Source organism: Tinamus guttatus, unplaced genomic scaffold (genome assembly GCF_059628265.1).
Source record: "Tinamus guttatus ecotype Peru unplaced genomic scaffold, ASM5962826v1 Tinamus_guttatus_pri_ptg000200l, whole genome shotgun sequence".
Lineage (NCBI taxonomy): Eukaryota > Metazoa > Chordata > Aves > Tinamiformes > Tinamidae > Tinamus > Tinamus guttatus.
The window spans coordinates 554,349-567,172 of record NW_028288734.1 but is presented as its reverse complement, the minus strand read 5'-3'; the positions used below and the strand labels follow the sequence as shown (position 1 = coordinate 567,172).

At 39.5% G+C, this 12,824-nt stretch overlaps 1 protein-coding gene across 1 annotated transcript; it reads right to left on the bottom strand.

Moving 5' to 3' along the window:
* Positions 1-2,576: 2,576 nt before the first annotated feature.
* FAM174A (family with sequence similarity 174 member A) lies at positions 2,577-11,918 on the bottom strand. The gene is made up of 3 exons (XM_088523969.1): positions 11,647-11,918; positions 8,067-8,201; positions 2,577-3,141 (listed from the first exon to the last, which is right to left on the bottom strand). The coding sequence occupies exons 1-3, from the start codon at positions 11,916-11,918 to the stop codon at positions 3,138-3,140; spliced, it is 411 nt and encodes a 136-aa protein (XP_088380095.1). The 3' UTR covers positions 2,577-3,137.
* Between the last annotated feature and the right edge of the window lie 906 nt (positions 11,919-12,824).

Below are 12,824 nucleotides of genomic sequence, written 5' to 3'. Positions count from 1 at the left end.
AAGGTTTTGTTGATACTGTCTACAACATTGCCACTTCCACCACACACTGGAGAGTGCACGTAAACACAGATTCAAAACATATCATGATTAAGAACCTCCTTGTATCTGCCAATAAATTCCCATGCTGACAGTATCTTTAAAAAATGTTCTCATCTTACTGTGCATTATAATCAGAAAGCTTCAAGACAGAAACTAAACAGACTGCAGTCCTTTACGAGCTATCATGAATGGAGAGAAGGGAGATTCCAGCAAAAGTCAGACAGAGCACAGTGCTCTGGAGAGATCTGGGTCACTTCTAGAGCGGTTGAGTAGTTAGCAATTCCTAACACCAGCATCAGCAGCAGCATGACAAGAAGTTTGCAGCAAGCAGCAGCATATGCTAAGCCTAAGCAGCAACTTTGCACCTCTCCTGAGAGCCGCATGCTTTCAGTCAGCACATAGGTTAGAGTGCTTTCCTGGCTCTTTTCTGACCTCTGCAATTCCCAGTCCCAAATCAGTTCATTATCAGTTAGATGCACCAAACTAATTTGCTGAGATTTGGTGTGGAACTATGTATTCCTGTACATGTTGTCTTAAATTTCCATTTATAAGAGGAAAAAAAATATGGAGAACAGCACAAACAATAGATATTCCCTGGTAGCTTTGTCATAGTAAAGTTTGTAGTAATCTTTTACCAGCCTTTTTCCGAGAGTCTTCCAAGCATTTTAACCACACTCAGTTTTCTCAATAGGAGCTGAACACAGTTTAGAGCAGATTTCCAAAAGTCAAGAACATGAAGGGGATAACACTAGCATATGACAGATTTTATGTCTGTAAAAAGAAATCGGCGCCAATTCAATTAGTGAATTACATATAGTTTGGTCAATGCCGAGAAAGTTTGCAACATGGGCCACTTTCAGGCATATCAAAGAACAAAACTGTCTCCACTTGAGAACTTGCTTGGGGCTGCCTATCCTAGAAAATAGATGCTTTAAATTTTGGAGGTACTAACACAAGTACTACATACTTTGGGATTTTTTTTTTCCTCCCACATGTATCTTGCTTTGAAATTTAAATATTCTTTTTTTGTTTGTTTGTTTGTTTTCTCCAGGAAAATACTTAATTTGCTTGCAGGCAATGCGTGGACATCTGTATTTCTATGATTTCCACATGCAGAATAAACAGGTCAAGTATTAGCCACTAGCACACAACCGCTCCTTGGGATGCGCTAAGCTTAAGCCTAAAGATAGTCTATAAGATTATAACAGCTAGAAAGACAGAAAGCCAGAAAGACAAGCTCTTTAGTGCAAGGGTTAATATGGTCCATCTAGCTAGATGACACTGACAGCCATCCTTAGACAGGAACAGCTTGCTTTCCCTTCTATTCTCTCTCCCTCCCTCCCCCTCTCTCTCTCTCCCTCCCTCCCCCTCCCTCTCTCTCCCTCCCTCCCCCTCCCTCTCTCTCCCTCCCTCCCCCTCCCTCTCTCTCTCCCCCTCCCTCTCTCTCTCCCCCTCCCTCTCTCTCTCCCCCTCCCTCTCTCTCTCCCCCTCCCTCTCTCTCTCCCCCTCCCTCTCTCTCTCCCCCTCCCTCTCTCTCCCCCTCCCTCTCTCTCCCCCTCCCTCTCTCTCCCCCTCCCTCTCTCTCCCCCTCCCTCTCTCTCTCCCTCCCTCTCTCTCCCCCTCCCTCTCTCTCCCCCTCCCTCCCTCCCTCCCTCTCTCCCTCCCTCTCTCCCTCCCTCTCTCTCTCCCTCCCTATCTCTCTCTCTCCCTCCCTCCCCCACCTAGAGTTTAAGCTACAGATATTCTTGACAATATATCTTGATTCCTCAGCTAAACCTGAGAATGAGTTGCCTTTTCCTTTGTTTTCCTTTACAAAAAATAGGAAGAAATACAAATACAGTCTTGTTTACTGCAAAGATAATACACTCCCAGCAGAGTGCAGCACAAACTCTAGATGAGTGTTACCTTGGGAGGCTGCTTTGACATCAGCAGAGTTCAAAAGAACTTCAGACCTCAGCAGAGCTTTTACTAGAGCAAGTCAGTATGTTTTAGTAAATCCACAAGGTAACTACTGGTATTAAGTAGATGATATACGACTAAAAATGCCTAAGACTACCTGTCATTGTAGAATGGCTTCAGAGAGAAATAAGCATTCCTACTCTGGTCACAGACAGTGAGCACTAAACACTGGTGGTAACTAAAATACGTAACTGCTGGATGGAAACTGCATTAAGATAAATCTTAATCACACATTTCACATTAACAGCTGCTTCCAATGTCACTTTTTTCATTTTAGAGTGATGGCAGAAGTGTATTATTTGTTCTACATTTTAAAACAAGGGTAAAGCTGTTCACTTGAGAGCTTGGGCTCTACACTGACAGGACTGAACACTGAGAGCATGTAGCAAACACCAGCAGTGCTCTGGAGTCAGTGCAGCAACACCCACCTGCTCATGCCAGTTGAAGAGGGCCTCAGAACCTAGTGGACTTTATGGCTGGAACCAGTTAATTTAAAAGCAGAGGTGTGCTGCATTACTGTAATAAGATCATATCAGTCATATCCTTAGTATCTATAAAGTAGGACACTAAATGCTAGGAACATTGTAAACATTTTTAATTGTACACTTAGTTTCCATATAACATGTTAGTTTTTTTAAAAAAAATCTTAACACAAGAGGCAGTAGTCTGGCTTTTTGTTTGTGAAGGATAAAGCATCTCCTTAACTAATCAAGTACCAACAACACTGAAGAGTTCACAGAGGCTATGCTACTTAGGTTTACTTACAAGTTTACACCTGCAAAAAGTTATTTAACATTCCAGGTTAGTGTAGAAAAAAAGTGTACACCATGCCTATGGCATACAAGATTCAGAACAAGCGAAAAATACCCTGTTTTAAAGTAACCTCACTTTCAAATAGGTTTTGATTTCAGTGCACACTTGCTCCTTAGGCTTTATATTTAGAATTCTATACATATATATACAAAAAAGTACAACAAATTGGTACAGTATTTATTGCAACAAATCAAGGATGACATAATATATACAACTTAAATTATTTCCTCAAATTCCATACTCTCTTGCTATTTGGTTCTTACTCCTCCTATGAAGCAGTCTTTCTCTGGTTTCATGATTAAGTTCTTTCACTGAAAGGCACGTACTTATCTGCAACAGAAGAAACATGCAATCATTGAAATGCCCTGTTACAAGTGAATATTTTTACAAACACTTTTAAAGACCAAAGTTTAAGACAAATAAATAAACATTTTACTATTCACTGAAGTCACCTGTGTAAAATCATAGTTATGATATTTCATGAAGCTCTGAAAGAAACAGTAACAAAGCTGGAAATAATAAACTGTATAGGCAGAATATACTGGATACTGCTATACTGGTTTTAGGGAAGAAGCCAGCGCCTCTGGCCAACCTTGTAAAGAATCATATCGACTTTGCAACTATCTCAAAGTTAGCCTATAGAAATCTCTAACACAGACAGTACGGTACAGTTATTACCTTAAATAATTTTTTTAAAAAAATCTTGGTCTAGCCAGGAAAAGTGAAAGCAGAGTAGCTATTACTGCAGTATATAAACAGGTCACAGAGAAAAAAGGAAAAAAAAAAAGACAACTATCAGTATATAAAACAATACTTATGTAATCTGTTATGTGTAATAAATGCACATAAATTGTCCAGGACACACAGAAGATTACAAGTCTAATTTTCTGTGACTGATGGTTAGTTTTTGTAATGAGGGCAAGCAACTTATGAACTGAACAAGCTCATTCTTGACAGTTGTTAAGGAAAATTGCAACTCTGGTTGCATATTAAAGCAAGGGACTGAGCTCAATAACCAAGGACCCTCTTGCTATTTCTCTAATCAACTGCTCTAAGCCCGACAACATACTTAATGCTACCTTTAAGAGAGTTTTGAATCTTTGCAAACATCAGGACAAAGCTTAATGGCATCTACTGAGAATATCCAAGTATCATTACCATCAAGTTCCCCTCAGCGTGTCTGAGTCCTTATGCATTTTTGCACTCCCTTTGGTTATTCTACCTGGGCAATAATATGAAGACAGACTATTAAGCTTTAGTGTAGATGGCTAAAAGGATGAATTTGCAAAAGATTTAGCTATAATAAGGGGAAGAAAATAACAGGGGAAAAAAAAAACACATCCAAAATGATAATTTTTTCAAGCTTCTCTTTCCATGCCCTCACTGAGTACAGTTTTGGATGGCATTTCAGACAGTGGCTCACCCAGATGTCTGTGGGAAAGACTGACATTGCCCAGTACCGTTTTTCTCATACGCAAAACTGCTATTAAAATATAAAAAATATTTTGGAAAATTGAGAGCTTCTTGCTATACAGGAGAGCATAGTTCTCAGTATTACAAGCCAAGTGCATTCATTTTTTCTTATTTATTAAGCATAATTTGAAGTACTTATTTTCTCAAGCTCCTACTTCCAAAATAATGGTTTGGACCACTTAAGCATCTTTTGAGCTATCCTGAAACAGTAACATTTTATTTCTCCATCATTATGGTTATTCTCTTTTGAAGACCTTCTGTTCTGTTTTGCCAGCTTTCCTCAACAAGTTAACAGGAAGATTTCCTGAAAGCAAATGTGGTTCACTAGGCACTCTGACACAATTCTCGTTCTTGCACAGTCTGGGTCAGAAGGTGACATTACCAATTCCACTTACCATTTCTCTGAGAAAACACATAAAAGCTTGGGCATTTTCACAGCCCCATAAGTCAGAAGTAAAGGTATGCCTACGCTATAGGTTACATCAATTTATATATTGACTCCAGAGTGTAATATGCTTAAGCATATTCCACTCCCCCTCCTATACTTTTTCAGGGCTATGACTCACACAATATATCAAGTTTTGTTTCACCAGCTGAAATATATACATATATTTGTTTTTTAAAAGACTATATATTTAGAAGCTCCTTCAGCAAGGAGATATTGTTTCTTACTTGCACACTTTTCATTTTTTCCACTTTTTCCTATTAACATAAATGCTTAATTTATCTGACAGTAGCTGTATCAAAGAAATGAAACATTGCTAATGCACCTGAACTGCTTATACAATATGGCATTCTAGAGAACTATTTCTAGAAAAGAATGGATCAATAATTTTTTTTTAAACATCTTCATACTGCTTGCTATAGCTAAACTAAATAATGACTTCCTGCAGTACTTAAAGGGAGCCTGCGTATTTTAAAAACAGGACAGTTTTTCAAGCTATAATATTACATCATTATATAAAAATTTTGTTAGATATCAAAACTGATGACAAGTGTAGTTCAAGCTCTCTCTCACGGGAAATAATGCAAGAAAATCTGTAGTAAAACAGAAATATGGCAAACCATAAGATGACCTCTGTGATAAGCATCAGCTCCTAGCCACTCCATTGAGAATGAGTTTCCAAGATACTTTTGACGTGGAAATAAAATATTTTCTGCTCCCTTGATAAGCATAATAGTTAAGAACTTTAATGCAGTCCTGTTTATATTTTAGAAACTGCCAGGTTTGTTTCTTTTGGTTTTGCATTCTAGAGCATTTTTATTTTGGGCAGTTAATGAGGCATGTATATGTATACACACATACCCACACACATGCCAGCATCACCCCAGACACATTTTGTGTAGGTAAATGGGAAAAAATAAAATAAAAACAAAACACCTCTAGTCTAAACTATGCTTCCATCCTCAGTACTTCCACTTCCATTTTCACCTTATTCATTGCATCCAGGACAAGAATGAAACATCCAAGGAACTAAAGTACATAAAGTAGACAAGAACAGTATTTGCTTTATATGCTTTAGCTACATCACAAACTGTGATAGGATCATAGTACATGACTATAATAGCTTTTTTTTTCATTTAAGTAGTTTAGAGGTTTTTTTGTGGGGGGAGGGCAGGAGGACGAGGGAGAGGAGGGAAGGAGGGAAAATTCTTTTCACCACAAATGATGTGACATAACCTATCTCTAATGCCAAACATACATCTTGGATACTTCTACAAGAAATTACTTGAAAAAAAGTAAATTCCTCCTCAAATGTAGGTGTTCAGAAACATACAAGTAAACATATGTAGCAAGAAATCTGCTCTTCTGAAAACCTCTGATTTTATTTGGGTGACCTCTCCCTATACGGTCTTCCCCCGATTCCAATTTAGAAGAAGTTAAAAGAAACAGATGCAATGACCAACTGTTTGGGGAGTTTCTGGTAGTCAAGTACTAAGAAGCACAAGATTGTTTATCTTAACACGCAATGTGCTTCAAACTATGGATTTGAGATTTACCCACAAAATATGAGTTAAGCTTAAATAGCAACCTAAGATTAAAAATGTTCAAGCATGCCACATGTTACCATGCCAGCATCTGAAAGCTTATGTAATTCCGCCCAATCTCTGAAGGAGGTAAACTAAAAGTCTTAACCAAAATACCTATATAAATACAGGAGATCGGTTGCTATACTACTTACTGCAGTAGAAGACATACTATATAGAGATATACATACACACCTACTTAATCTGCTAATAGTATAGCATCTTATAGATAAAATACTGCTCAACAGCAACATAATCAGGCATATTGCTCCTTGAAGCTTAATATTACATACAAGGTTGTTTCACCTCCAAGTAAGCACACAAGAGTATCAAGAAGCCTTTATAACATGAACACAAGTTCATTCATAGAATAGAAGTTGTTTGATAATCCTGTAACCATGCATTTAAGAAGTATCATATTAACTGGTCATCAAACACCTTAAAGTTTAAGTATGTTGTATTACAAGAGAAGTCAACACCCAGAAAAGACATCAAGGGAATTCCTGGATATACCATAGCAATTAACTTTTACATGATTTTATCATTTATACTGGGATGTTATTGCCAAAAGGCATCCATAAATGCCACAGGTCTCTCCAATATGCAGAAGTAAGCTACAATATGCCAGCAATCTTCTTTTAATGTGTTGGGGAGAGACTAAGGAAAAAGTAACTATGGACATAAATAGTCACAGATCTGAGCAAGTATGTGTAAAAACAAACAAACAAAACATTTAAAATGTTCCCTCTAAGGAGACAAATATAAGACTGGCTTCATCTTTCTTTCAGCTCAAGTTTCAGTATTGCCATCTAACAGCCACTTTTGGATATTCAGCAGAACAGTCTGCCTTTTGAATCCATTACTTCTAATTCATTTGGGGCATCATGCATTGCATTTGCTGCATTGTTTCTTCAAGAATTTATCTCATTTCACAGTAAGAAGTGTTGAGTCACTTGCCAACTGTGACCAGCAAAATTAAGATGAATCATTGTATCTTTTCTGATTTTTGGTAGTACTCAGCATTTTCAGAATTCTGCTATCTCTGTATGTGCAGCCCAATAGATTTATTCAATTAAGAAAAATTATGTTTATTAATTTTGAATTGCAATTCCAAAACTCAGAGGGGATAACAAGGGTTAAAATAAGCATCTTGTCTCCATTCAAAGCTCTTGAGCAGAAGAAAATTCAGAACTTACAAAGGATGCATTGAAACTGGACAGCTTATCTACAACAAATTTTTCCTCTATCTACACAGATAGTTCCAGACCATGACAAAAACAAAACCACAAAACAAACAAAAAGCATGCTTATCTGTGCAGAAATATCAAAGCTAAAACTTAGTGCAGGATCATTATCAACTGCTGATTATTTTAGCAAAGAAAAGTAGAACAAGGTTCTGAACTAGTAGGAGAGAACATACAAAAACTGAGGAGATAAAAGAAATGTAGAAGTTAGCAGTGAACTTCAAGATTATGCAGCAGTAAGGACATTGCATTTAGAACAAAAATATCCTGCTTACCATTTCTCTGGGACTCAGATGCTGGAGAAAAAATGGTATTCTGCAGTAAATAAAGAGTAACTGAAGTACTAGGTCTATCTGCTTGTGCACTAACCTCTAGACCATTTAAAATTCAAGGATCTTAACAGCCCTTCTCCAACTACATGCGTATAGGGAGCTTTCTCAGTGAAACTGCTCCTCATCCACACTCCTTCACTTCTATTATTAGAAATACATTTAGCTTCTATATACAAACCTTCGAGGATGATTTGCATCAAACAGTGTTGTATCATCCTCTTCATCATCTTGTTCCAATGGAGTCAGCTCCATGTTCTCTATGTTTGTATCCAAAACTCCATATCTTCGTGTTTTTCTGCTTCGTCTTCTGAGCCTGAAATGTATTTTAAAATATTTAAGTTGTATAAATTACTTTCTACTCCAATAATGTAAGAAAACTTTCCTAAAAACACAAATATACTGATACAGAGCATCTTTTTTTTTTTTGATAAAATATAGTATGTAAACTGTGTACCCTGAGTGAAATTTAGAGGTCAAGAATTTAAAAGAAATGACTGAAGCCAACAAGGGTGCTACCTGCAAATGTATACAGTGAATACAAAATGGCTGTATAGGTCCTTGCTTTAAGAACACAATTGTCAGGTAAGCAAAAGCATAGGGTCTACTTCTTAGAGATCCCAGAGAATGACGAAAACTATTTTCACATCTTCTCTAGATGTTTTATGCTTCTCTACGGAAGCAAATATAAATCAGATAGAGAAATTGAATGGCAACAAGCCATTGCTGTCATCATGTTTTAACTTTATACTTATAAAAGGCTTCACAAGTGATAATAAAAAGTTTCATTACTACTAATTGAGTCAAATCATCCATACAGTAAATAAAAACAGCAGCAGCATGTGCAACACTGAATTTACAAATTCCAAACATGTCTTTTGTAGAGAAAAGAGTTATTAATATCCTATATTAATCACATTGCTTTATCTATATTGTATATCTATAGTGTATTCTTACACTATATGTCAACTTATTTAAAAGTCTGACCTGAAGTGTGAAACAGAACAAATTCCTGCCACAAAAAAAGCCACACTCACTGAGGCCAGGATAAGCTTTTTCCAACACAGGTCATGTTGAAGAAAAATGTAGTAACATCCGGCAGATACTCAAGTGTCCATCAAGGTCACTGCTACTGCAATCAAGAAACCAACAGGTCGTATATCCATTTCTTGGCTATTTACACTGCTATACTCAACCTTATCTCTTTATTTGTAGGAAGACTTTTCCATACTTTGGAGAAGGAACAAACTTGTAGAGCCATTACTATTGGAGAAGAAGAAGTGATTTATGTTTTTAAGATTAACACGTAGTGCTCATCACAGATGAGTTTTTTTGCATCTGCTTTTCTTAGTATACTCTGTGGCTTCTCTATTTGGGCTATGATCCCACCGAAGCTTAACGCACACTGAGTGGATCCATTTGGCTTTGCAGAACTACGTCTATATGCAACAAACACACATTGCTCAAGTCTTTGCGGATCAGGAACTCAAATCATCAACACAGCATGCAAAGGCATCTATTCTACAAAAAGCCTAATAGAGTCACTACAGCTAGTGTGTACTCAGAAAACAGCAGCTTCGTGAAAGCTATTAGACTAGAAAAAATATAAGTTGTTTTAAAACACATCTGTCTGCTAGGTATTTAGGGCTAAATTCACTGAAACACTGTAACTAAAGTTTACTTTTAGGAACTCCAGGCACAGAAATAACAAACCCAAGCTAGGAGCCTAAGAACACTATTCACAACATTCCGATCACCCTTTAAGATGTATTATAAATAAGTTATAAATAAATAAACCCCCAAAATTTAAGTTATAACCACGACACATAATTCATACTGAAACTTTGGATGTCTTACTTATCACGACAAATTAAGTAACACACTAAAACAATTCTAACAAAAAAAAAAAACTTTGCGCTTTCCCATCATCTCAAAAAGACTGAATAACTATGCATACACTTGCTCCTACACAAATATGGAATACAGCAAGTGATCTGCAATAGAAAAGAAAAATAAGCAATGACAACAAGCCCCCCCCCAAAAAAGCTTGCTTTCTAAAAACAAAAAAGTGAAAGTTTGGGGGAATTTCATTTTTTGAGGTGAAAAGGGTTCTTTTTTTCCCCGCCCCAATGCCACACAAGAGATGTGAAAGAGGAAAATAAATGTTTGATAGTTTTTTTTTTCCAGCATCCTTCATCTTGACTAAGCAAACATCGTGAGTATGATTTACAAAGACTCAAGGTTTAACCCAAAACCTCTCTTCAAAAAAGCTCTATGGGCAACCGCAGAGCTTTGTGATAGGCACTGCTTACTACAGATCACTCTTGAGCGCGTAAGTTAAGTGCTTCCAAACAGAAAAACTTACAAAACGCATCTCTCAGGATTGTATCAAACTCAGAATGCACAGGCATCCAGTTGGAGAGATATTTTTGTGCACCATTAAGCAAAATAAATCATTCCTACACTTAAAATTAAACATATGAATGCTTGAAGCACTGAGGCTTTACCATTTAATCCTGCAAACTGTTAAACTACTTTATCGTCCTTAACAGGACACCTCAAATGGAATGGAGGCTTTAGCATCATTCTCTTCATAATTAAAAAAAAAAAAAAAAAGCTTTCAAGTTTCTAGCACTGTAGAGGGCTCATTCAGAAAGTTTTTTGAAAGGGCTGGAAAAGGTTGGATTAAAAACATATGTCAAAAATTCGTGGGCAAAATAACACAATTCTGAAGACAGTTACATTTGTTTGAAGAAAGCCCAATAACAGGTGCTGCAGATTAAGTTCACGCTTTGTAGCTCAAGAGTGGAGTTACTCTCATTTCAACAGCACTGAGTTTTCACATTGCACAAGTTTTGACTTCAGACAATCTAATCTCTGGTGTTAAACCACATTTCCTATATCATAGCAAAATAGATCCTACGCATGTTTAGGATTCCGTTTATCAGAATTAGTGTGAAGGAGTTATGCTGTTTCTGCTCTCAGACAGCAGAGTTTTGCACAACTCTGGTGCTTAAACACTAGCATTTTTATAATTATATATGTATACACAGAACAAACAAACAGAACATCCTTGAACGTGAGTTTGTGTGGAGAGATGAAGGTTTTATCAACTGTGGAAAAAGTCATTGCTACAATAGTGAATACAATACAAACATCCATCTGCCTCACAGAATCAGCAAACCACCTATATTGTTTTCCTTCTTCCAGTTCATAAACGCTCACACCATCAAGAACAGCTGTGAAACTGTCAATAAGAATATTAAAGGCTCAGGCTATAATGAAAGGTATCACAGAACAACATATATCTGTGGTTTCACATTTCTGTTCGTGTCAATACCTAGAAGGCAGCACTCCATTTTCAAATGCTGAATAGGAACCTTCTTGGGGTCATATAACTGCCCCTTATCCTGGAAAACACCCAGGAAAATAATCCAGCGGACAAGAGGTTCTCTGCCCAGTCTCTCCAGTGAGTTTGACCTCCTCTGGCCTTTTGCATATGACTACTCAGAACCTGAAACCCCACAGCTGGGAGTTGACAGGACTCCCAAAAGTTCCCTCACCCGTTTCCATTAAGTTAAAAGATTGCACGGCTTCCCTTAGGCCATGGCCTTGTTCCGAGATTAGGATTAGCCAAAGGCGTCATAACCAAAACTGGACTTGCGAGCACTCAAGGCTGGGCCTCCCCCCGCCTCTCCGAGGGGCCTCGCCGCGGGGAGGGGCCACCCTCGCCCCGCGGCCCTGCAGCCCGGGCCGCTCACCGTACGGTGCGGATCACGAAGTAGACGATGAGGGCGGCGCTGGCCAGCACGAGCACGGACAGGGCGCGCTGCGTCATGGGCTGCCCCTGCTCCGGCGGCGCCGACACCTCGGCCAGCCGCCCGCCTCCGCCGCCCCGGGTGGCAGCCGGGGCCGTGGCCGTGGGGCGCGGGGAGGCGGCGCCCACGGCCGCCCCGCAGCGCGCGGCCGCCACCAGCAGCAGCAGCAGGCCCGGCGCGAGCCAGGGCGGCCCGAGCGGCCGCGGCGCCCGCATGGAGCCGCTCCTCCCTCCCGCCCGCCGCCGCCAACCGTCGCGCCACGGGAAGCGGAAACGGCCGCGCTGCCAGGGACGCGCCGGCCGTTGGCGTCACGTGGCGGGGGGGGGGGGGGGGTGCGCATGCGCATGCGCGCTGGTTAAGGTACGGGTGCGCCATCGCTCCTGAGAGTTTTTTATGCCCAAGTAGGGGCTTTTAATCCCAAATCTGGTCAAACCGCAACTTCGCGTAACGATAATCATTGTATACAATAGCACAGGTGCAAGCAGGTATCATACTGTACTCTCCTGCTCGTTGAGCCGTGCTTCCTCAGCAGCGTTTTGGCTTTCCTCACTGGGGAGTCGCTATTGGGGGTCAAAGTAGCAGACGAACACGCCTCTTTTCACCAAAAATGTTGTGCTTAAGGCTCTGGTGATTGGGTAGCGGAGTTGTGTTGGGTTTGGTGTGTGTAGCCGTTATGTGGGAAGAAGGGAGGGAATGGAAGTGAGGAAAAGGAGAATATGGGGAACACATCTCAGATCTGCAGTTCAGGCTACAGTTGCAGCTTGTGCGGTGGTGAAGTAGTGGAGATACCCATCAAATGAGCGTGTCCCCAGTGCTGGAACACAACAAGAGGCCGTGGAGCAACAGCTGTGTTGAGGCTGCTGGAGAGCTGTGACCCCGAGTGGCCGAAAACTACCCGTGAAAGTAGTTCAGAAGACTTATACAGTATTATTTCTGCACTGTGGTTAGTATCAGTGACTGCCAGACTGTGTGTATGGGCAGACTTGTTTTGATACCCCAGATAACTTAAACTTTTCATCTTGAGGGTCAAGTAGGATCATGTAAGATTGCACATAAGTTATTTCAACAGTGATTCTCTAATAAACCATTAACAAGTTTAACTATTAGTGATAGCTAGCTGG

Bases quoted from the DNA above. Each gene is read 5' to 3' on its own strand.
- FAM174A (XM_088523969.1), bottom strand. From the start codon at position 11,918: ATGCGGGCGCCGCGGCCGCTCGGGCCGCCCTGGCTCGCGCCGGGCCTG. The intron at 8,202-11,646 runs GTGAGCGGCCCG...AATACATTTCAG, and splicing joins TTCGTGATCCGCACCGTACG to GCTCAGAAGACGAAGCAGAA.